The sequence below is a fragment of the Anomaloglossus baeobatrachus genome, chromosome 3 (genome assembly GCF_048569485.1).
Source record: "Anomaloglossus baeobatrachus isolate aAnoBae1 chromosome 3, aAnoBae1.hap1, whole genome shotgun sequence".
Classification (NCBI taxonomy): Eukaryota; Metazoa; Chordata; class Amphibia; order Anura; family Aromobatidae; genus Anomaloglossus; species Anomaloglossus baeobatrachus.
In genome coordinates, this window is record NC_134355.1 from 503,713,423 (window position 1) to 503,738,889 (window position 25,467).

A 25,467-nucleotide genomic window follows, 5' to 3' on the forward strand; every position below is an offset into this window, starting at 1 on the left:
TACCAACTGCCTTGGCTCGCTGGTGGGCACATATATCATCACAATATATATATATATATATATATATATATATATATATAATAATATAATTTAATTTAAAAAATTAGGGTGGTTATCCCACACACTCTGTACACTGGAAATAAAATGTCAGAAGTTGTATATTAGTGAAGACTTTACTGGGCTGTAAATTATCCTGCATTTAATAGCCTGGAATCAGTGAAGGCAGTACGATGTGTCTATTTAGGGAGGGTAATTCACAAAGCATTGAGTGGACAGTATTGTTATCGCAGATATATAGATACATCATAGATACTATATCATTATCATAGATACTGTATCTATGATGTATCGTTATAAGATACAGTATCATCATCATAGATACAGCATCGTTATAGATACAGTATTGTCATAGATAAATCTAGATACACCATACATACAGTACTGTTATGATGGATGAATCGTATAGTATTGTTATAGATACTTCTAGATGCATCCTAGATACAGTATCATTACCTTAGATACATCATTGATACAATATCGTTATCATAGATACAGTATCTATGATGTATCCAGATGTAGCTAAGATAATGATACTGTATCTATAACGATACTGTATCTATGATGTATCTAAGATAACAATACAATTTCGTTATCATAGATACAGTATTATCTTAGATACATCTGGATACAGTATTGTTATCTTAGATACATCTGGATATATCATAGATACAGTATAGTTATCATGGATACAGTATTGTTATCTTAGATGCATCATAAATACAGTACCGTTATCATAGATACATTGTAGATACAGTATCGTTATCTTAGATAAATCTGGATACATCATACAGTATTGTTAGATACATCGGGATGTATCAGATACAGTATTATCTTAGATTCTTAGATACATCATAGATACAGTACCGTTATCATAGATACATCTGGATACATCAGATACTGTATCTATGATTTATCTATAACGGTACTGTTTCGTTATAGATAAATCATAGATACAGTATCGTTATCATAGATAAATCATAGATACAGTATCATTATAGATAAATCAGATACAGTATCGTTATAGATAAATCATAGATACAGTATCGTTATCTTAGATTCAGGGCTTCATACATTTTTCTGCTGACTCATCATCTGGGTTTACCCTAAAAAGAGTAGATAATTGCAGCGTCCCCACTAGTCGGACAGCTTTTCCACCCTCGCAGGCCCAGTTGTTTCCTGCCCAGTGATTCTCTTCTTAAGTTTTAAATATGTTCCACAAATGATCTTGTAAAATGCCAGTCCATCTCAATAAACATTAATGACGTATTGATCAGCTCATGGGAAGGAAGGAGGAATATTGGGAGGAAACTGAGAAAAGGGGGAGGGGAAATTAAGGAATGGCTTGTTACGTTTAGTCTGCCAGCTTTCGATTGCTAGGTGCTTAAATCATGTCTGAGACAAATACAATTAAAAGGACACTGAGCCGGCCGTCCTTTATAAGAAAGACATTTTGGCCCTTAATCCCCCCACCTTAACATGAACATTCAACTGGCCGATTGTGCCTAATAATCCCTATGGACGAGGGTGGAGTGAGCAGCTGCCAGTCACCAGTGGTGGTGATTATTCTGAAGGAAAACAATAGAATTGGACAGGAAAAATCCAACCGGTCGATAAATGTTCTCCCTGTAGAGCAGACGTCTGAGTGTGTCTGGAACGCCACCCTCACACCCTCCTAGCCATGTACAGTAGATCTAATGGGTAGGGGGAGAGTAAGCCTGCGGAAAACTACTGGGGCTTTGTGGAGATAAAATAATATCAGTTTACTTAGCTTTACAGTTCTTTGCCTTTGTGTTTACACACGATGGCGTTTCTTCCATAGGGGCTATATGGTAAATGCCCAGGCCAGATAAGCACATTGCTTTTGTCACTGGTGGGGCTGTGATTCTTCACTCCCTTGGCACCCCTTACATGCAAAAGAATAGACTTGCAGCTATAGACCCAGAAGGTAAATGACTGGAGAAACACTAATTAAGAATTCTAGTTTGGCAAAAGTGGTCTAATGTTATTTGGACATGCAGGACATTTTTTTTCCTGTCTTTTTTAATCTCCAGAAACCTTCTGTATAAATCTGTGTTTACAAATTCCATGTCCTGTTCCCTGGAAGCGGCCGCTTTCTGCTGAAGAGACCAGTGACGGCCGGTCCAGAACTTAAGATTTTTTTTTTAACAAGTTGTCTCTCTAAGGTCTTCATTACGATGTAGCAAAGTACAGCAGTCTACCAATACATTGCAACAGTGCAGCTCTAGACTAGGACGTCTTAAAATGTGCAAGATTTGTCATAATAGTTCATGCCCTTCAGAAGAGCCACTGCGCCATAAGTATTGTGCAAGTCATGAAAGTGGTTTAGTCCAAATTATTCCCAAATCGTGACGAACGCAACTTGATAAATACGTCCCATTGCATGTCTTCCTTTATCAGGTTCCGGGTATGTGCACACGTCTGCGTTCTGGTTGTCAAATAAAATGCAGCGTTTTGACATTGCGTGTGCGTCTCAAACTGCATCCAAAACGCTGCGTTTGGATGCATTTTGAATGCAGTTTGGATGCGTCCTCTCCCGCAGACAGAGTTGGAAAAGCATCCAAAACGCACAAAAGAAGTGACATGTTGCTTCTTTGAACGCATCAATTTTGTCAAATATTTGGCATCCAAAACACTGCATTTAAAAAAGAAACGTGCTCATGGAATTTGCTTAATTCTCAGACTTTGCTGGGGACGCACAACGCATTCATTTACGTTGCAGTTTAAAACGCGTAAATGCATGAAAAAACGCAACTTGCGCACACAGCCTATGGCCTCTTTCACATGTCCGTGTCTCTGGTACGTGTTTGGTCCTTTTCCTCACGTAAAGGAGACACGGGCACACGTAGACCCATTAAAATCAGTGGGTCTGCGCTCACGTGCGTGTTCTGCCATGGGCCGTGTATACGTGTGGAGCATACGTGTGTCCGTGTGCTCCACACATCAACATGTCCGTTTTTCTCCGGCATCACGGGTGTCACACGGAATGCAAACGGACCACACGGAGGTGTTCCGTGTGACACGCGCCAGAGAAAACACACGTGTCTGAGGGGCAAAAAAACCCAAAAAACTTTACTCACCTTCTCCAGCCCCCCTGTCTTTGCCGCTGCTGTCACTTGCTTCCGACCGCCGCTCGTTGCATATTCCCTTCACTGCAGCCGGAAGCTGCAGCAGCGGGGAGTCAACAGGATCGGAGACCGAAGATCAGCACCACGGACAGCGACGCCAGGGACAGGTGAGCAGAAAGTTCTCGTTCTCCGTGTGATTTTCACGAACGTGTGAAAGAGGCCTAAGGCTATGTGCGCACTAGGAATGTGAATTTTCTCAAGAAAATTTCTTGAGAAACTTCTGGGAGTGGAAGATTTCCGCACCTGCGGAAAAATCCGCGGCAAAAACGCATGCGGATTTGCCGCGGATTTACCGCAGGTTGCTCCCTGCGGTTTTGCAATAAATAATATAGATAATCGATAGACAGATAATGGATAGAGTGAAAGATGGATAGATGAATAGATAGATAGGCCTCTTTCACACGTCAGTGATTCTGGGACGTTTGTGCTTTTTTTTAAACGTACCAGAATCCCTGACATACACAGACCCATTATAATGAATGGGTCTGCTCACACGTCAGTGATTTTTCATTGCACATGTCTCCGTGCGGCGTACCCGCGTGTGCGTGATTGCCGCACGGAGATATGTCCATTTTTTTCTGGCATCACTGATGTCCCACGGACCACGCAGTGGTGTGGTCTGTCAAACACGTGCCAGAAAAAAACGTGCTTTTAAAATAAAAAACATTTTTACTCAACCGGCTTCAGCGGCGCTCTCTGCAGCCCGTGCAGCTTGCTGCTTCTGAGCCGGCTGATTACTGTCGCGCATATTCATGATACACGACACAGCCGACCCGGAAGCAGCTGCTGCGGGGGTCAGCGCCGGCCGGATGCTGCACCGCGGGAGCGATCAGCACCATGGAGAGCGGGAGCGCGCACAGGTGAGTTGGTTTCTAAGTGCAATCACGGGCCACGGAGAATGGAGCCCGGATTGCACTTAGACAACCCACGTGTGCCGTAATTCACGGCACACGCAGGGACATGTGCGTGTTTTACACGCCAGTGAAAAACGTCAGTGTTTTTCACTGACGTGTGAAACGGGCCATAGATAGATAGATAGATGAGAAAGACCTATAGAATGTCCCACCTCCCTGCATTTTCTAAGCTGGCACCCTTTAGTGACTTTCATGTGGCACTAAAGGGTGCTTAGCCTTGTATTTAGCCATAAAATAAATAAATAATTAAAAAAAAACCGACGTGAGGTCCCCCCATCTTTTGTAGCCAGCTAGGGTAAAGCAGACGGCTGCAGCCTGCAAACCACAGCTGGCAGCTTCACCTTGGCTGGTAATCCAAAATAGAGGGCACCCCACGCTGTTATTTTACATTAAATAAATAATTTAAAACAAAAAACGTGGGGTCCCCCCCAAATTGGATCACCAGCCAAGGTAAAGCGGACAGCTGTGGTCTGGTATTCTCAGACTAGGGAGGTCCACTGTTATTGGACACTCCCCAGCCTAAAAATAGCAGGCCGCAGCCGCCCCAGAAGTGGCACATCCATTAGACGTGCCAATCCGGGCGCTTCGCCCCAGCTCATCCCGCGCCGTGGTGCGTTGGCAAACGAGGTAATATATGGGGTTGATGCCAGATGTGTAATGTCACCTGGCATCAAGCCCTGGGGTTGGTGAGGTCAGGCGTCTATCAGATACCCGACATCACCAACCCAGTCAGTAAGAAATAAAAAATAGACAACAAAAAAAGTTTTATTTGAAAAAACACACTCCCCAAAACATTCCCTCTTTAACCAATTTATTGAAAGGAACAATCAATTCCACGTCCGGCGTAATCCAATAAGGTAGGGGGGGGGGGCACGGCGATCCATACCATAGTCGCTGTCCCAGTCAATGAAGAACAGAATGTTCCCCATTGGCTGGGAGAGCAATGCAGTGACCTGAGCTAACATCAATAGGTCAGCCCAGGTCACTGCAGGGGATGCCGAGCGCTGCCATCAGGAGCATAGATGAGATCATTACCTTCTGTGATCATCTCCTGTACTGCTGACGTCAGCGCTGTCACTGACTTCTATGCCCGCCGCGTTGTCAGAAGTATCGCGAGAGCCCGTGACGTCACCGCTAGTGACAGTCTCGGGCCGCTCGTGAGACTGGCATAGACAGCAGTGACAGCGCTGACGTCAGGAGGCAGGAGATCGTCACAGCAGGTAATGATCTCACCTCCTGACAGCAGCGATCGTCATCCCTGCGGCTGCCAGCACTGCAGGGTGTCAGTGTCTGCCTGCGCTGCCGCATGACAGGCTGCTGACACTGCGGGCAGACACACACCCTGCAGTGCAGTGTCAGTGTCTGCCTGTGTCAGTGTCTGCCTGCGCTGCAGCGTGACAGGCTGCTGACACTGCGGGCAGACACTGACACCCTGCAGTGCAGGCAGCCGCGAGGCCGGAGCAGGACACAGACTGCACGGGACAGACCTGGAGGTCGCACGGAAGTGCTTCTGTGCGGCGTCCAGGGAATGTGACGTGTGTTTACTCTGCTCCGCTTCCTGGCATAATGACATCGCTTCCTGCAAAACCGCAGGCAGCGATGAGCATTACCGCAGGTAAATCGCGGCTATACCGGGGGTATACCGCACATCATTTGCTACCTGCGGTATACCCCCGGAATTTCGCGATTACATTATAGTGAATGGAGTAAAATTCCGGGGGTATACCGCAGGTACCTGCGGAAAATAATGGACATGCTCATTTTCTCAAGAAAGTTTCTCGAGAAAATTTTCTCAAGGAAATTTCTTGAGAAAAATCCGCACAGTGCGCACAACTATTTTTTTTTCTCATAGAATTTGCTGGGAAATGTCTGCACAAAGATTGCAGACATTTCTCAAGAAACTTCTGCAGCAAATCCGCGGGTAAATCCGCGGGCAAAACGGCCTAGTGCGCACAGAGCCTAAGGCTGTTTTGGATGCATTTTGAGACGCACATGCTGTGTCAAAACGATGCCTTTTATTTGACAACTACAACACAGACATGCGATTGCGCACCTACCCTTAAACACGGGTCTGATCCATTATTGTCTGGTCATAGCCAGAAATATTTACCCACAATACAAAGAGCATTCCTATTTGCCAGGGAGAAGAAATACATGAAATATATTATAATCATCCATGAAGCTAACAGCTTCCTATGAATATTAACCACATAATAGGAAATATTGTTCTTTTGCATTGTCCTACATGTAATTTGTTCTAACTAAATACAATGATGTAGCAAGTAAAAATAAAGTCCATTTACTAGTTATCGATAATGATGGCCAAATCTGTCAGGCATTTACGGTATTTTTTGTTTTATAAGATGTATTCCAAATTTAGAGGTAAAAAAAAGGAATCAGTCTTATACTCCGGTGTTGCCTTACCGTAGGGGGTTGGCAGTGGTGGTGGAGCGGGGTCACTGGAGGCAGAGGCTGTGCTGGCAGCGGAAGCTGCGGTGGTTGTGTGGTGGAGCAGGCTGGTGCAGCGAGTGTCCCAGATGCTCTGTCGGCAGTCTGGTCCAGGACTGTGGAGTCAGTCAAGCCAAACCTTCGACTCCGACTCCTCAATTTCCCTTGCTCCATCTCCGACTCCCACATATCTTGCTTATAGTTAAGTGAAAAATTTATTGTAGTACAATGTGAACATCAGACATTTAATCATTTTTATGATACAATAATCAAGATATTTAGATAGAACATAAAATATATTTATTGGAATACAACTTTAGAACACAAACTGTAATAAATTGTAAATGTTATACAATATGTAATATACAGTAGATTGCATATATATCGTGTGTGTGTATATATAATATATATATATATATATTCATATTGCATTACATATATTTACAATTTTACAGTTTTTTTGTGTTCGAAAGTTGTATTCCAATAAAATATATTTTATCTAAATCTCTTGATTATTGTATCATAAAAATGATGAAATGTCTGTTCACATTGCACTACAATAAATTTTTCACTTAAATATAAGCAATATACTAAATATTATTTTTATTTAGTATGTTTTTGTTAACTGTTTTTGCCACTTACATAGTGTATTATGTATTATGTTATACAGTTAGGTCCAGAAATATTTGGACAGTGACACAAGTTTTGTTATTTTAGCTGTTTACAAAAACATGGTCAGAAATACAATTATATATATAATATGGGCTGAAAGTGCACACTCCCAGCTGCAATATGAGTTTTCACATCCAAATCGGAGAAAGGGTTTAGGAATCATAGCTCTGTAATGCATAGCTTCCTCTTTTTCAAGGGACCAAAAGTAATTGGACAAGGGACTCTAAGGGCTGCAATTAACTCTGAAGGAGTCTCCCTCATTAACCTGTAATCAATGAAGTAGTTAAAAGGTCTGGGGTTGATTACAGGTGTGTGGTTTTGCATTTGGAAGCTGTTGCTGTGACCAGACAACATGCGGTCTAAGGAACTCTCAATTGAGGTGAAGCAGAACATCCTGAGGCTGAAAAAAAGAAAAAATCCATCAGAGAGATAGCAGACATGCTTGGAGTAGCAAAATCAACAGTCGGGTACATTCTGAGAAAAAAGGAATTGACTGGTGAGCTTGGGAACTCAAAAAGGCCTGGGCGTCCACGGATGATAACAGTGGTGGAGGATCGCCGCATACTTTCTTTGGTGAAGAAGAACCCGTTCACAACATCAACTGAAGTCCAGAACACTCTCAGTGAAGTAGGAGTATCTGTCTCTAAGTCAACAGTAAAGAGAAGACTCCATGAAAGTAAATACAAAGGGTTCACATCTAGATGCAAACCATTCATCAATTCCAAAAATAGACAGGCCAGAGTTAAATTTGCTGAAAAACACCTCATGAAGCCAGCTCAGTTCTGGAAAAGTATTCTATGGACAGATGAGACAAAGATCAACCTGTACCAGAATGATGTGAAGAAAAAAGTTTGGAGAAGAAAGGGAACGGCACATGATCCATGCACACCACATCCTCTGTAAAACATGGTGGAGGCAACGTGATGGCATGGGCATGCATGGCTTTCAATGGCACTGGGTCACTTGTGTTTATTGATGACATAACAGCAGACAAGAGTAGCCGGATGAATTCTGAAGTGTACCGGGATATACTTTCAGCCCAGATTCAGCCAAATGCCGCAAAGTTGATCGGACGGCGCTTCATAGTACAGATGGACAATGACCCCAAGCATACAGCCAAAGCTACCCAGGAGTTCATGAGTGCAAAAAAGTGGAACATTCTGCAATGGCCAAGTCAATCACCAGATCTTAACCCAATTGAGCATGCATTTCACTTGCTCAAATCCAGACTTAAGACGGAAAGACCCACAAACAAGCAAGACCTGAAGGCTGCGGCTGTAAAGGCCTGGCAAAGCATTAAGGAGGAAACCCAGCGTTTGGTGATGTCCATGGGTTCCAGACTTAAGGCAGTGATTGCCTCCAAAGGATTCGCAACAAAATATTGAAAATAAAAATATTTTGTTTGGGTTTGGTTTATTTGTCCAATTACTTTTGACCTCCTAAAATGTGGAGTGTTTGTAAAGAAATGTGTACAATTCCTACAATTTCTATCAGATATTTTTGTTCAAACCTTCAAATTAAACGTTACAATCTGCACTTGAATTCTGTTGTAGAGATTTCATTTCAAATCCAATGTGGTGGCATGCAGAGCCCAACTCGCGAAAATTGTGTCACTGGCCAAATATTTCTGGACCTAACTGTATATAACACTATGTAATACACTATGTAAGTGGCAAAAACCAGTTAACAAAAACATACTAAATAAAAATAATATTTAGTATATTGCTTATTTATTTTTATTTAGTATGTTTTTGTTAACTGTTTTTTGCCACTTATATAACACTATGTAATACACTATGTATGTATTGTGTTATATATAACACTACTATGTAAGTGGCAAAAAACAGTTTTCAACAAAAACATACTAAATAACATTTGTGCAGTGTATGAATTTGTTGTAAGAAATAGAATTGCCTCCATGAGATCCTCCTTCGCAGATGACCTCAAATCTGACCTAATAATTTTAAGGCTAGAGAACAACCTCTCTTCACTAACTTGGGTTGGAGGCAAAGCCGTAACTACAGGGCAACATCTCTAACAATTTCCGGGTATAAAGGAATTGCCTCATGCACAGTCAGTTTTGATGAATGGTTGAATTTTTCTATTTCTTTGAGAGCAAGTGAAAAATTTTACTGAAATCTGGTCAATCTGCTGCTATAGGAGACGGAGTGAAATCTTTTTTCCTTGCGGCAAAGCTTTGCCTGCTTCATGTCATCCAAATACTTGTCAAAGTTAAACTCCTCATCTGATGAGGATGAAGATATGGCAGCAGTAGCACTGTCAGGACCCAAGTCTTCTTGCGCCTGGCAGTCCTGTAGCCGCTCATCCTAACTGCTACCTCACTCAAAGCTTCTTTTCCTTTAGTAAGCTGTTGATCATCAAGCAGTATACAATGACTTGGGTCCACATAAACACCTGCCAGAAGAATTTTATTTTCCAATAGCTGTGTCTCTCTCCGTTTCATTGAAGCAGAAATGCCATCTGGGATTAAACCTCTTTGGGACAGGCAAAATAGCAAGTTCTTCCAACTCCCTTATGAAAATGCCAGGAGTTAAATCCTCAGCTTGTAATTTTTTAGTCACGGTAAATGGGTGATTAAGCAATTCCTTCAATTCAGCCACCTGTGTCCATTGACCGTCATTTAAGATTACTTGAGGTTTCACCATATCTATAAGAAACTATTTTAGTTCAAGCAATCGCTCAGTCATTAAATAAGTGCTGCCTCACCGAGTGGCTTGATCATCAATTGCCCTTTTCCCAGCACGTCTCTTCAAGATGGAATCAATTTTAGGGGTTCTGGCGGCAATAACCATTTTCCTCACTTTTCCAATCAGATTTCCAGCATGTCCGCCCAGTTTCACACATCCGGCTTTTCGCCAGTTTGGCGGATGTGGTGCACGCCAGTACAGTACGATACAGTACAGTGGCAGGGCCGCAACTTCCAGATCACATGACAGCATGTGACCGGCGTTTGTCGCGCTGCCACTGTACTGTATACACTGTACTGGAGTGCGCCGCATCTGCCAAACCGGCGAAAAACCGGATGTGTGAAATCGGGGTCCCTCTTGCAGACTATCTCTTATTGCCAGCTGCAGCGTGTGCACAACACAGCGCATGTGATGAATATGAAAGTGTTTTGAAGCAGCTTCAACAAGATCATCTAATCCCAAAGTATCATTTTGCTGTTCTTCTGTTGTAATATCTGTTTGTTCCTCAGTTACATGAACAGCACTGTGGCCTTCCATCTCAAACATACTGAATCCTACATTTTCTTCTAGCTGTTGTTCATTACTCTCATTCATCAGTTTAATTGAACTTATAAGTAGTCAAAAGAAAAGAAAGCTAGGCACTGCAAGCCCAGGTGTGTACTCACTGATCTGTGGTTTTCACGTGGAACATGGAACACGGACCTCCAGCCGATCTCCGTGGTGCTCTGCCAACAGGTGAGAATCCAAAAAGAGCTTCAAAAAAGAAGGAATGGCGGCAACTCACTGGTAGATATGAAATGGCAAATTTATTGCACAAACTGCAGCATAGTTACAGCAAACACGGGGGGGGGGGGGGGGGAGCAGGAGCGCCGGCGTTTTATGGGACATTTCATAACTTTCCCAAATTCCTGTGAAAAAATATTCAGCACATTCTGCATTGCACTACTGTCCCCAATTTATAATATATTTTAGGAGTTAGAGTCGGTGAATTTTATACTGACTCCGACTCCACAAAAATGAGCTCCAACTCCACGACTCCGACTCCAGCCCTGGTCTGGGCTTGAAAGAAATGGCGCCTGGAGTGGCGCAGATTGAGCTCTCATCCAAGAGCGCCATCTGCGCACGTGCTGACTCCGAGCGCCATAATTTGAAGCCCGAACCGCTGACAGACCATCTGGGACACCCGCCGCACAGCCAGCCGCCGTCAGAGTGGCAGCCAGCAGGCCGCCCGCCCGCTGGCATAGGGAGGCTGCTGGCCGCCGGTACAGAGACTGAACAGACAGTCCCCGACCAATTATCCACCTCCCAGTAGGCTATATTCGGATTTTAAAGGGAACCAAGTACCAGGATTTTCGTATATAACCTAAAGCCAGTGCTTTACTGGCACTATCAGGCAGATTATCTACATACCTGTAGTGGTCAGCTCGGATGTTAAGGCATTCAAATCCAAGAAAGTAAAGTTTAAAAAATCAGCAGCTTCTTGATTGGCATTTGCAACTGAGCAGACAATAACTGGGTGGCTATTCATATGGATTCCCACCCCCTGCCTGTTGTTCCTCCCTCTCCCTGTTCACTATGGGATTATACAAACAAATCACTTTGCTTAAGGACCTGTGGTGACGTCATTCCCATGTGACCAGAAGGGGCGGGGCCTCAGCCAACAATGCTGGATACTAGGTCACATGGGTATGACCTCACACAGGTCCTTCAATAAAGTGAGTCGATTGTATAATACCTTAGAGAACAGAGAGGGAGGAACAACAGGCAGGGGGGTGGGAATCCATATGAATACCCACCCATTTATCTGCTCAGTTGCAAATGCCAATCAAGAAGCTGCTGATTTTTTAAACTTTACTTTCTTGGATTTGAAAGCCTAAACATCCGAGCTGACCACTAATGGTATGTAGAGAATCAGCCTGATAGTGCCAGTATAGCACTGGCTTTAGGTTATATACAAAAATCCTGGTGATTGGTTCCCTTTAAGACGCACCCCTCATTCTCCTCACAAATATTTGGGAGGAAAAGTGCATCATATAATCCGAAAAATACGGTATATGGTCCCTGTCATTTCAGCAAGCATATAATCTGTCCACGGTTTGGGGCTTCCAGATGTTTTCAGCACATTCTAAAATGTCAACTTTTTTTTTTTTAAGTCTCAATGTTGTCACAGATGCAGTCCAGCCCTTCATCCTCTCTTGTATTGCGCTGAGGTATAGGCACCTCGTAGTGTGAGGGTCCCCTCCTCTGTGTTCCTTAGATACTGTGTAATCACATTGATATTATTGCTGGTTTACCAATTTGGGGATAATTTATGATCTTAACCCTTCAAACTATTTTGGATTAAATGTTAATGGCATAAAGGTTTTTTTTGCATTTTGGAGCAGAACGTGAGACTTTTTGCACTAAAATCGCCAAAAAAGGTTAAACTAAAATAAAGAGTAGTTTATTTTTTAATTTGAACAAAATTCATGTCATTTTGAAAAATCTGGCACAAATAAGTCAAGAAATACCATAAGACAAAAAAGAAAAGTGACTGAAATAAAAAACTACATGAAGAATATATTCTCCTTCCAATAATTATAGTAGGTAGGTGCTCATTTCATTACTGTCATTTGTAATAATGTCGATTTATTTTTGTTACTCTTGCTACACTGTTATGTCCACAATATATAACATTCTAGTATCTGTGATGCTATATATAACTTACCACTATTTAGCACCAGTCTGCATACTGTTTTTTTCTGTTGTATATATTGTACATATTCCCTATTGTCTTCACTTATTGTCCTTTTCATGTACACAGATAAATTATCCCATGAAAAAGGCCCAATATCGGGTCGAAACGTTGGATGATATGATGATATCTTTTTTTGGAAATTACTAATGTTAAAAAATTCACAACATTAAAGTATTTGAAAAAACCACCATCATTTTTTTTCTTTATTGACTTTTGGTGCTATAGTCTATGCATTTCAGTATTACTGCTTGACTATTTAGCACCCTACCCTACGGTCGAGCCAGACCTATCTCTAATTTTTTTTGATCTGTGATTATAGACGCAGAGCAGCTCCGGGAGCATTTGTTTCTATACTGCAGGTCTTCCAAGTAATGAATAAACATTTTCTAGATTATTTAGCTTTAATATTGGTGAAAGAAAAATAAATCACAAACTAAATCTATACAGTTTAGGGAATCCTAGATACTGAATACTTTCCATTTTCGCCCCCTTTCATAGTGTAGGTCAGTAGCCTTCAGGTAGAGCTTCCCAACATATCCTAAAAATCTATGGCTGTAAGGATATGCTGGAAAGTTTCACAGCAGCTGGAATATCAAAAGTCCAAGGCCACCGGTGTAAACCTTCATCCCATTGAGAATCCGTGTTTTCTAGGACCTTTTTGTTGTTTGATTTCTCTGTGACATTTTTATGGTGGAAACATTTCCCAATTCAGATAATTGACAAAGCATTCACATCAGAATGTAGAATTGATGGTCTTTGGTTTGGGTGAGCACATCTATTTTTCGGTCAGGTTTCCATTTTATACTTCTCTTTAATTATATTTCCCTTTTCTTTTTTAGGAAATGGAACATTTAGAAGAAGAAATGACTTGCTCAGTCTGCTTGAGCATATATGATGATCCTCGAATTCTGCACTGCTCACATTCGTTTTGCAGAAAGTGCCTTGAAAACTTAATGAGGTCTACAGATAGTTACTTATGGAGGTTTTCAGCGGGGAGACTGAAATGTCCTGCCTGCCGAGGAATTACAGACATTGCCACCGGAGTTCATTCACTGCCAGTCAACTTTGCCTTAAAGGCCATTGTGGAAAAATATCAAAGTAACCAGCAATCCAAAACCTGCACTGAGCATAGCAGACATCAGCTAAACATGTACTGTATCAAAGACAGAAAACTGATATGTGGTCAGTGCCTCACGGTGGGCCCCCATAAGAACCACCCAGTAGATGACCCAGATGTTGCTTACATGAAGGAGCAGGAGACTGCATCTAATTTACTAGCAGCCCTCAGTGATAAGAACTTCACTGGCGTGTCCTCTGTAATCCGGACATTAGAGGAGCAAATGACCAATTGTAAAAACATTGTTCTGGAAGACAAAACGGAGGTGCTTCTGTTTTTTGACAATTTAATTGAAGTACTGGAGCAAAAGAAGCAAGACTTGCTGACTGCTCTCAATGATCTTAACCGAGAAGTGGCAGCCGTTTTTGGTCCCAAAATAGAGAAGATGAGACAAATACAAGATGAAGAATTGGACTTGGTGTCTATAAGTAGCTCGGCTCAGATGGAGGAATCTCCACTGGTCTATCTGGAGACCATTCATGACATACAGCAAAGAATGATAGCCTTGAAGAAGCAGCAGCTATACCCCATTCACACCGTTGAGATCTACCCCAGGGTTGGGCAAATATTAAGTGATGTATGGGTGAAAACTAATACAGGAGATATTTCTACGCTGTCCATACCAAAGTTTGGCATCCATTTTCAGAAGAAAGACCCCAGGCCAATACCACGCAGCTCCCCGTGCACATGGTTATTTGCTGCTTTTTTCTTTTTTACTAGTCTTATATTATTCATGTACTTTAGCTCAGGAATATCATCAGATTTCACTACTCGTTACTGGATGTGCCTTTCTAAAATCATGGGACCAGTTCTGGATTTTGGGGAGAGTCCTGTGAATACTGTAAAGACAATTTCTCAGACGTTTTCTTCTTTATATCTTGACTTTATTGCCTATCTGCATTCTGTACTTCAACGTTATTAGTATTTGCTATCTCTTTTGTATCGCTGCCAACTTTCATTGTCAATACATTTTATAGCATACAACTGTAGCTTTATACACACAGGTGCCCTCAGGATCTCTGTAGCATGGATTCAGATACTGCAGTTATGTTCCATTGGGTTCATGATTACAGGCATAATATATATATATATATATTTTTTTTTTATGATGGCACCATGTTATAGAGGAGGAGGAGCTGGTGGTCTGGTTGGGTGGTTCTATCACTAACAGTTTTCTTTACATAAGTGTGAATACAGAGTTAGCTGTGCACACTGTGCACAGGCAGAAAGCTAACAATCAGTGGTAGGAGTGGGATTCTACAGAGGTCGTGACTATAGAGGACTACATGGCAGTAGGTTAACTTGTCCTTTAGTGATAATCTGTTAATTAAAAAATTATTTTTTTTTATCAAAGCTACAATAAGCAGCTCAGTAAGTGACACATTGCTGGAAACAGGGTCTCTATCTCTACATCATGCTGCTCTCAGATTACGTGGCAAAAAACTGATGACAGATTCCTTTAAGGTGACTCTACACTTTAGGCTAGTTTCACACTTGCATTGAACGGCATCCATTGCGTTGTGTGATGGATGCAACGGATGTGTTGCATTTAGTGGCACAACGGATGCAACAGATCGTACAAAACAATGGAATCTTTTTTTTTTTTTACAGTTTTACCAGCAGCAGACTATTGTGAACGATCAGCTGATCGCTCACAGCAGCCGGTCGCCGGGTGATCAGCTAATCGTTTGGCCGCCGAGAATGTGTGCGGGGGGAGGGGTGGGCGGAGTGTGGGGTTGGTGGAGTCGAGCGGGGCCATGGCACTGAGGACGTCAGTGCCGTGGGGACTGCATGGCTGGGGACAGGTGTATGTGCGTGTGCGGACTGCGGGAGGGGGCGGAGCCGAGCGGGGAAGTGTTGGGCTCCCTGCACACGTAGGCAGTGTAAATATCGGGTAACTAAGCAAAGCACTTTGCTTGGTTACCCGATATTTACCTTGGTTACCAGCGTACACCGCTTGGCGCTGGCTCTTTGCACCCATAGCCAGGGTAAATATCGGGTAACTAGACAAAGCGCATTGCTTAGTAAACCGATGTGTACCCTGGTTATGTGTGCAGGGAGCCAGAGGGAGCATGCGCAGCAAAATCCTACAGATTGCGCTGCTCAAAAAACATTACATGCTGCGTTCCTTCCGCCCGGCGGAAAGAACGCAGCGTTGCCCGGCGGAAGCAGCGCAGGTCCATTACTCGCACTCCATCGTCCATACAAGTCTATGGGAAGCGGTGGAATCAGTTAACGGATTCCGCTGTTTTCCAAAACGGCGGATTGCAACTGAAGGAAAACAACGCAAGTGTGAAAGTACCCTTAGATGGACAACATTTTGTGTGACCTTTTCTGTGCAAGTGGCTTCATATATTGAAACGGTGGTGACTTAGAAAGTAAGTCTAGTGGTTACAAAGAAACCTGAATGTTCACTACAAGAAAAAAATCACTACAATGAGGAATGCACAATGAAAAAGATGTAATGAAAATCTATGTAATACTATTTATATGCTAAGTATGCTGGTTTGGAGTTGGGTCATTTTGTGCTATTTATCTAAGGAGATCCTTCCTGATTGCAAAGTATTGTGCAGAGTATTTACACCACGGCTTCTACAAAAATTGTTGTGTAAAGTTTGAAAGTACGAGGCCATTCATCGGTATTCTGGAAACACGACAGTGGTGCGTGATGGATAATGTATTTTTGCACATAACACATAGATCAGTTATAACATAAATGCTTGCCTAATATTAAGGAGGCGGTTATAATGTTCAATACAATTCCTTTACATAACTCTCTATATATTTTTCAAGAGGAAAAAAAAAGTTGAAATGTTTGGGGGTTTTTTTTTTTTTTTTTTTTATGGAATCCTACCCAGACTGCAAACTGAAGTCAAAAGTTGCGAGAAAAAATAAATCCTGCCAAAATTGATTCAGAACTGAAAATCTAATCAAAAATTGCATACATTTGTTTTTCAAACCACATCAGATTTATTTATTTTTTTCACCTCAATAAAACTGTGTGTGAACATATCCTAACAATTATCAAGGGAGTGTTAAATACAAAAAATCATATAGCCCTTTAAAACACAATCTTTATTGATTACTAATTAAAATATCCAAAAAACCCGGTGCAATTATAAATGAAAAAAAGGGAGGAAGGAAGGATTCTCACCCTAACCGATGAACCTCCCTCCTGTCCACTACCTACCGCGGGGGTCGGCACCCTGATATAGACAAAACTGGCGCCCCCACTCAGCGGTGGCTGCCCCTATAGAATCCCTAATAGACCCTCAACAGTCATGAAAAAATAGAATAGGGAGTCATGGGAAGGGCACATTCAAATTATGTGGACAGAAATTATAGGAATCCCACATATGACAGTCAGATTCTGACTAACCTCAATTAATTCTGGTATATCCTGGGATAATTATAAGACAAAGGTATCCATGATACTTAGATACATCAAAAAACCAGGATTATCCACCATGATTATGCACACACAATTAGTGCTCTAATGGCAATCTAGTACGCATATTTGATAAAGTGCAAATGGTCATCAGAATAAAGTGCACAGCGCAATGTAAAGTGCAAGGAGTCCAGTCTGATAATAAAGTGTCAATGCATAACCAAAGTGCAAATGCGTACCAAAAATTAGCCAAAAAAAAAAAAAAAAATTCAATACATTAACCCCTTCACCCCCGGCCACTAAAACACCCTAATGACCGGGCCATTTTTTGCAATTCTGACCAGTGTCACTTTGACAGGTTATAACTCTGGAACGCTTCAACGGATCCTGGCGATTCTGAGATTGTTTTTTCGTGACATATTGTGCTTCATGTCAGTGGTAAATTTAGGCCGATATTTTTTGCGTTTATTTGTGAAAATTTAGGAAATTTGGCGAAAATTTTGAAAATTTCGCAATTTTCAAACTTTGAAAATTTATGCCCATAAATCTGTGAGATATGTCACACAAAATAGTTACTAAATAACATTTCCCACTTGTCTACTTTACATCAGCGCAATTTTCGAAACAAATTTTTTTTCCGTTAGGAAGTTAGAAGGGGTCAAAGGTCATCAGCAAATTCTCATTTTTCCAACAAAATTTACAAAATAATTTTTTTAGGGACCACATTACATTTGAGGTGACTTTGAGAGGCCTAGGTGACAGAAAATACCCAAAAGTGACCCCATTCTAAAAACTACACCCCTCACACTGCTCAAAACCACATCCAATAAGTTTATTAACCCTTTAGGTGCTTCACAGGAACCAAAGCAATGTGGAAGGAAAAAATGAAAATTTTACTTTTTAACACAAAAATGTTACTTTAGCCATAAAATTTTCATTTTTACAAGGGAGAAAAGAGAAAGTACACAATACAATTTATTGTGCATGTTCTCCTGAGTACGCTGATACCCCATATGTGGTAAAAATCAATTGTTTGGGCGCACGGCAGAGCTCGGAAGGGAAGGAGCGCCATTTGAATTTTTGAACGCAAAATTAGCTGCACTCATTAGCAGACGCCATGTCGGGTTTGAAGACCCCCTGAGGTGCCTAACCAATGGAGCTCCCCCACAAGTGACCCCATTTTGGAAACTAGAGCCCTCAAATAATTTTTCTAGATGTTTGGTGAGCACTTTGAACCCCTGGGGGCTTCACATAAGTTTATAGCGTTGAGCCGTGAAAAGAAAAAAAATTTTTTTTACCACAAAACGGTTGCTTCAACTAGGTAGCTTTTTTTTTCACAAGGGTAACAGGAAAAAATGCACCATAAAATGTATTGTGCATTTTCTCCTGAGTACGCAGATACCTCATATGTGGTGGAAATCAAATGTTTGGACACACAGCAGTGCTCGGAAGGCAAGGAGCGCCATTTGAATTTTTGAGTGCAAAATTAGCTGCACCTGTTAGCGGACGCCATGTCGGGTTTGAAGACCCCCTGAGGTGCCTAAACAATGGAGCTCCCCCACAAGTGACCCCATTTTGGAAACTAGAGCCCTCAAATAATTGTTCTAGATGTTTGATGAGCACTTTGAACACCTGGGGGCTTCACAGAAGTTTATAGCGTTGAGCCGTGAAAAGAAAAAAAATTTTTTTTACAACAAAACGGTTGCTTCAACTAGGTAGCTTTTTTTTTCACAAGGGTAACAGGAAAAAATGCACCATAAAATGTATTGTGCATTTTCTCCTGAATACGCAGATACCTCATATGTGGTGGAAATCAAATCTTTGGACACACGGCAGAGCTCGGAAGGCAAGGAGCGCCATTTGAATTTTTGAATGCAAAATTAGCTGCACTCATTAGCGGACGCCATGTGGGGTATGAAGACCCCCTGAGGTGCCTAAACAATGGAGCTCCCCCACAAGTCACCCCATTTTGGAAACTAGAGCCCTCAAATAATTTTTCTAGATGTTTGGTGAGCACTTTGAACACTTGGGGGCTTCACAGAAGTTTATAGCGTTGAGCCGTGAAAAGAAAAAAAATTTTTTTTACCACAAAACGGTTGCTTCAACTAGGTAGCTTTTTTTTTCACAAGGCTATCAGGAAAAAATGCACCATAAAATGTATTGTGCATTTTCTCCTGAGTACGCAGATACCTCATATGTGGTGGAAAGTAATTGTTTGGGCGCATGGCGGGGCTCAGAAGAGAAGGAGCGCCATTTGACAGCAAAATTGGTTGGAATCATTAGCGGACGCCATGTCACGTTTGGAGACCCCCTATGGTGCCTAAACAGTGGAGCTCCCCCACAAGTGACACCATTTTGGAAACTAGAGCCCTCAAATAATTTTTCTAGATGTTTGATGTGCACTTTGAACACCTGGGGGCTTCACAGAAGTTTATAGCGTTGAGCCGTGAAAAGAAAAATTTTTTTTTTTACCACAAAACAGTTGCTTCAACTAGGTAGCTTTTTTTTTCACAAGGGTAACAGGAAAAAATGCACCATAAAATGTATTGTGCATTTTCTCCTGAGTACGCAGATACCTCATATGTGGTGGAAATAAATTGTTTGAGCGCATGGCGGGGCTCAGAAGAGAAGGAGCGCCATTTGACTTTTCAAACGCACAGACGCAGTGCACTGATCGGCCGCTGCAGGACGCACGGTCGGATGCGATAAAAAAAAAGCGTCGGGGATACGTAAAAAAAAAAAAAGTCACGCCAAAAATTGACCATGGATGCAGATCCGTTATGTGCATCCCTGATCAGCGCTTGGTGGGACGCACGGACGGATGCGATACAAAAAGCGTCGCAAATATGGAAAAAAGTCACGCCAAAAATTGACCATGGATGCCGATCCGTTATGTGCATCCCTGATCAGCGCTTGGCGGGACGCACGGATGGATGTGATACAAAAAGCGTCGGGGATACGGAAAAAAAAAAGTCACGCCAAAAATTGAGCAGGGATGCCGATCCGTTATCTGCATCCCTGATCAGCGCTTGGCGGGACGCACAGACGGATGCGATACAAAAAGCGTCGGGGATACGGAAAAAAAAGTCACGCCAAAAATTGAGCAGGGATGCCGATCCGTTATCTGCATCCCTGTTCAGCGCTTGGCGGGACGCACGGACGGATGCGATACAAAAAGCGTCGGGGATACGGAAAAAAAAAAAAAGTCACGCCAAAAATTGAGCAGGGATGCCGATCCGTTATCTGCATCCCTGATCAGCGCTTGGCGGGACGCACGGACAGATGAGGTGTAAAAATGGACAGGGGATACGGAAAAAAAAAAAAAAGTTATACTCACAGTACCCAGAGGACTAGCAGGAGGATCACTGACCAGAAGAGCTGCAGAGGAACAGATGGCAGAGAGATGGACAGCTTTACAGGAGCAGCAGGCAGATCAGCAGAATGCCCAGGAAGGACCCAGCGATGGACGCAGATGTGATCAGGCCGGTGAAGACAGGTAAGAGGACGTCGGGGGAGAGCAGAGGGGGAGAGGGGGGGGAGTGAGAGCAGAGAGGGGGGGGGGAAGCAGAGGGGGAGGGGGTAGAGCAGAGGGGGAGACCGGAGAGGGAGCTGCAGAACAGAGATAATGGGGGAGGCAGTCAGATCGCGGGGGGAGCAGATCGGGATGTCGGGGGGGGGGGGGGTTGGGGGGAGCAGATCGCGGGGGGGGGCACGGCAGGGGCTACCATGGCAGCGCGCAGGGGCTCCACGGGAGCGCGCAGGGGCACCACGGGAGCGCGCACGGGCTGGCTGCAAAGTGAGCACAGTACTCACGTGCAGCAGCGGTGACAGCTAGGGCGGCGGCGGCGGCAGCAGCGGCGGTGGCGTGGTACCACAAGTACCAGCCACTGCACGCTGCAGACATGTTGGGGGAGGGCTCGCAGGCCAGCACAGGCCTGGGGAGGGCGGCCACCGGCAAATCACACCGCCCCACTGCACACTGATTGGAGCGATTGCGCGTCATAGCACGATCGCTCCAATCAGTGCTGCAGGGGCTGGGGGAGACATGTTTGAGGTCCACCTATGATATGCTGCAGCAGCTGCGGCATCTCATAGCTGGATCTCACAGGATCGCACTAATTCGGGCATTATTTTTGCCGAAATTAGTGCGATCGATGTGGTTGGCGGTTCAGATTTGAACAGCCAATCACATCGATCGTCGATAGGGGGTGGCGATGCCGCCCCCCCTAGGGTCAAGCAAAGGTCCCCTGCTGTAAGAAACAGCAGGGGACATCATTTGAAAGCCGTTGCTATGGCCACGGCAATCAAATGAAGTTTAGGCAGTAAAATTACGTCCCTGGTCGTTAAGTCACGTTAAAATAGGACGTAATTTTACTGCCCGCGGTCGTGAAGGGGTTAATCATAAATCATGAAGAGGTAGTCAAACACTTATCGTGTAAGGAGTCATATGTGCGTCCCAGAGGTGTCCCTGAATCGCCTCAACGCGTTTCTCCAGCATTGGATCATCAGGAGGCTTGATAAACAACTTGCCAATAGCTCTCAGGAAAGCATAATGTCTGGATAAAGGGGAGGACCCGATGCCTCATAGGTCTCCTTTTCTATTGTATCTGGTGTGGGCCGCCCCCAGCCCCAACCAATCCAACCACCCCACCCCCCACACACCCACAAACACGCCCCCATCCATACCGATTCATACCCTCAGTCTATTTGATAACTCATTTTAATCCCCAAGTACATATAATGTAATATGATACTTCCATCTCAAAGTCTGGGGATAACAAATAATAGTAAATATTATAGGGGGCGGTCGCACACTGTCACACGGGGCTCCGGATCTAAGATCACATGAGCGGAGCCTTGTGTGTCACTCGCGTGACGTCACTTCCGGTTTCGCGTCATGACGCGTATGTGGAACGCAAGCGACGCCCGGCTATGTTATTGCCATCACCCGTGATCTTGGAATCCGGATCACGTGAATGAAATATGGGGTGTCATTTACTCATATCTACTATTATTTGTTCTCCCCAGACTTTGAGATGGAAGTATCATATTACATTATATGTACTTGGGGATTAAAATGAGTTATCAAATAGATGAGGGTATGAATCGGTATGGATGGGGGCGTGTTTGTGGGTGTGTGGGGGGTGGGGTGGTTGGATTGGTTGGGGCTGGGGGAGGCCCACACCAGATACAATAGAAAAGGAGACCTATGAGGCATCGGGTCCTCCCCTTTATCCAGACATTATGCTTTCCTGAGAGCTATTGGCAAGTTGTTTATCAAGCCTCCTGATGATCCAATGCTGGAGAAACGCGTTGAGGCGATTCAGGGACACCTCTGGGACGCACATATGACTCCTTACACGATAAGTGTTTGACTACCTCTTCATGATTTATGATTAATGTATTGAATTTTTTTTTTTTTTTTGGCTAATTTTTGGTACGCATTTGCACTTTGGTTATGCATTGACACTTTATTATCAGACTGGACTCCTTGCACTTTACATTGCGCTGTGCACTTTATTCTGATGACCATTTGCACTTTATCACATATGCGTACTAGATTGCCATTAGAGCACTAATTGTGTGTGCATAATCATGGTGGATAATCATGGTTTTTTGATGTATCTAAGTATCATGGATACCTTTGTCTTATAATTATCCCAGGATATACCAGAATTAATTGAGGTTAGTCAGAATCTGACTGTCATATGTGGGATTCCTATAATTTCTGTCCACATAATTTGAATGTGCCCTTCCCATGACTCCCTATTCTATTTTTTCATGACTGTTTGAGGGTCTATTAGGGATTCTATAGGGGCAGCCACCGCTGAGTGGGGGCGCCAGTTTCGTCTATATCAGGGTGCCGACCCCCGCGGTAGGTAGTGGACAGGAGGGAGGTTCATCGGTTAGGGTGAGAATCCTTCCTTCCTCCCTTTTTTTCATTTATAATTGCACCAGGTTTTTTGGATATTTTAATTAGTAATCAATAAAGATTGTGTTTTAAAGGGCTATATGATTTTTTTTTTTTTTTTTTTTCATATCCTAACAATCCCTGAACTGTGTACTGTGGCAGGGTGCATTATCCTGCTGAAAGAGGCGATTGCCATTGAGGAGTATCATTGCCATGATGGGATGTACCTGGTCTATAGCTTAAGCACTGTAGGTGGTACATGTCAAAGTAACACGCATGAGTGCAAGGACCCAACTGAACTTGCTGTGTTCTCAAGTCCTTCTTATTTGACTCAGATCCTACAATTTACCCAATTTTTCATGCTTCCAACACATAAGCTTCAATAACTATTAATTTGTTGCCTTCTGTATCTCACCGCCCGACAGGGGCTACTGCAATTTGGTTATTTTCATAATTTTTCATGGTTCTAGTGCAATACCCTGAGAAGACAATCAGACTACGGTCACAGTGTTCGGCGTGCCCGCAGCACCAAATTGAGGGAGGCAGGCTTAAGGCCGCTTTACACGCTGCAACATCGCTCAAGCGATCTCGGGGTCACGGAATTTGTGACGCATATCCGGCCGCTTTAGCAATGTTGTTGTGTGTGACACCTATGAGTGATTTTGAATCGTCGGAAAAAAACTGTCAAAATCGGTGACATGCCCCCTAATCTCGATTATTGCTCCTGCTGCAGCTAGCGATGTAGTTCCTCGTTTCTGCGGCAGCACACATCGCTATGTGTGACACCGCAGGAACGAGGAACCTCACCTTACCTGCGCCCGTCGGCAATGAGGAAGGAAGGAGGTGGGCGGGATGTTACGTCCCGCTCATCTCCGCCCCTCCGCTTCTATTGGGAGGCGGTTCAGTGACACTGCTGCGACGCTGAACAAAGCGCCCCCTTAGAAAGGAGGCGGTTCGCTGGTCACAGCGACGTCGGTAGGCAAGTAAGTAGTGTGACGGGTCCGCGCAATGTTGGGCGCCACGGGCAGCAATTTGCCCGTGTCACATAACCGATGGGAGCGGGTACGCACCTTAGCGATAACGGTCACGATATCGCAGCGTGTAAAGCGGCCTTAAGAAGCAGCTTCATAAAAAAAGTTGCATATGCTTTCGTCTGGATCATAGGCTAATATAAATGGCTGTGCCGTTTTGCAGCAAAAAGCCACTGCAAATATTAAAAAGCTGAATCTCAGATGTGCGTTACACGCCCGCCAAATGCTACATGGGAACCCGGTCTCACTTTTTTAAATGCAGCAATCTATTTTACATAACCAAATAGATAATACCTTGAAAAGTGTTTAACACTAATATTTTACTTACAGAACCATTTCTAAATGCTCTAGTTGTATCAGTGCCTGCTTTATATGATGGTTGGGTTTATTTAGCCATACTCAACTCTTAATTCTACTTTAATCTCTGGTAAAAGAAAAAAAAAAAAAAGATCAATGAAACACATGGGTATGCTTTACTGTGTATACGGTCAGACAGATGTCGCGCTGTTTGATGCTTATGTGACTTTATGAGCTGCAATGAGATTTCATTTATATATAAAAATACATAATAAAAAGTGGCTTTAAAAAGCAATTTAGCCTTTTACTTATTCTCTTTTAAATGATTACAGTAAGGGCCCATCTCAAATATGGCAGTAGTCCTCAAAACGCGATGTATTAGTGTTAGATGGAAATAACAGCATTGGGGTTGATGAATAGAAAACTTACACAATTGCATTGATGAATATCCCTCCTTGTAATTAAAAAAGGAACTTGTCAGTTACCCTGAAGCTTTTAAACTTTCCCCATGAGCTTTTACTCCTTTATTCAAATTTTCCAGTAATCATCTTATATACTGCACCTCACTGTATGCTAATCACCTGGACTAGTCCAGTAAGACACTTACTGACTGACACCAGCCCAGGTTCAGTAGCTGCAGTCATACCCCCTGGATGTGATTGATAGTCCCTGCACTGACTGGGTCTTCACCGTTTGGGCTCCTCCTGGCATCTCAGATCCCGACACAGTCCTGCAGTTTTAGGAGTTGCTATTAGCATAACTAGAGGCTCATGGGCAAAATCATGCAAAATCTTTAACAAGGCCCTTATTTATCATAATTTATTAATACAATTGGCCTTCACATAAGGGCCAAAGAATCTTGTTAAGGCCGGTTTCAGACATCCATGTTTAATCGGGTACAAGTCACACAAATGGTTATGGTCATACGTGTGCCACACGTGTGACATCAGTGTTTGCATACGTGTGACAGGTACCGGAGAAAACACGGGCCTGGGAAATAAAAAGATTTTCCATATTTACCTGCTGTCTCTGACTCTG

At 43.1% G+C, this 25,467-nt stretch overlaps 1 protein-coding gene across 1 annotated transcript in view; it reads left to right on the top strand.

Moving 5' to 3' along the window:
* TRIM59 (tripartite motif containing 59) overlaps positions 1-16,867 on the top strand; it is a 21,837-nt gene extending 4,970 nt beyond the window's left edge. The window contains exon 2 of the mRNA XM_075338573.1: positions 13,525-16,867. Coding sequence (XP_075194688.1) covers positions 13,528-14,724 — 1,197 coding nt within the window. The 5' untranslated portion in view covers positions 13,525-13,527 and the 3' untranslated portion in view covers positions 14,725-16,867. The remainder of the gene's footprint in view (positions 1-13,524) is intronic.
* The last annotated feature ends 8,600 nt before the right edge of the window (positions 16,868-25,467 follow it).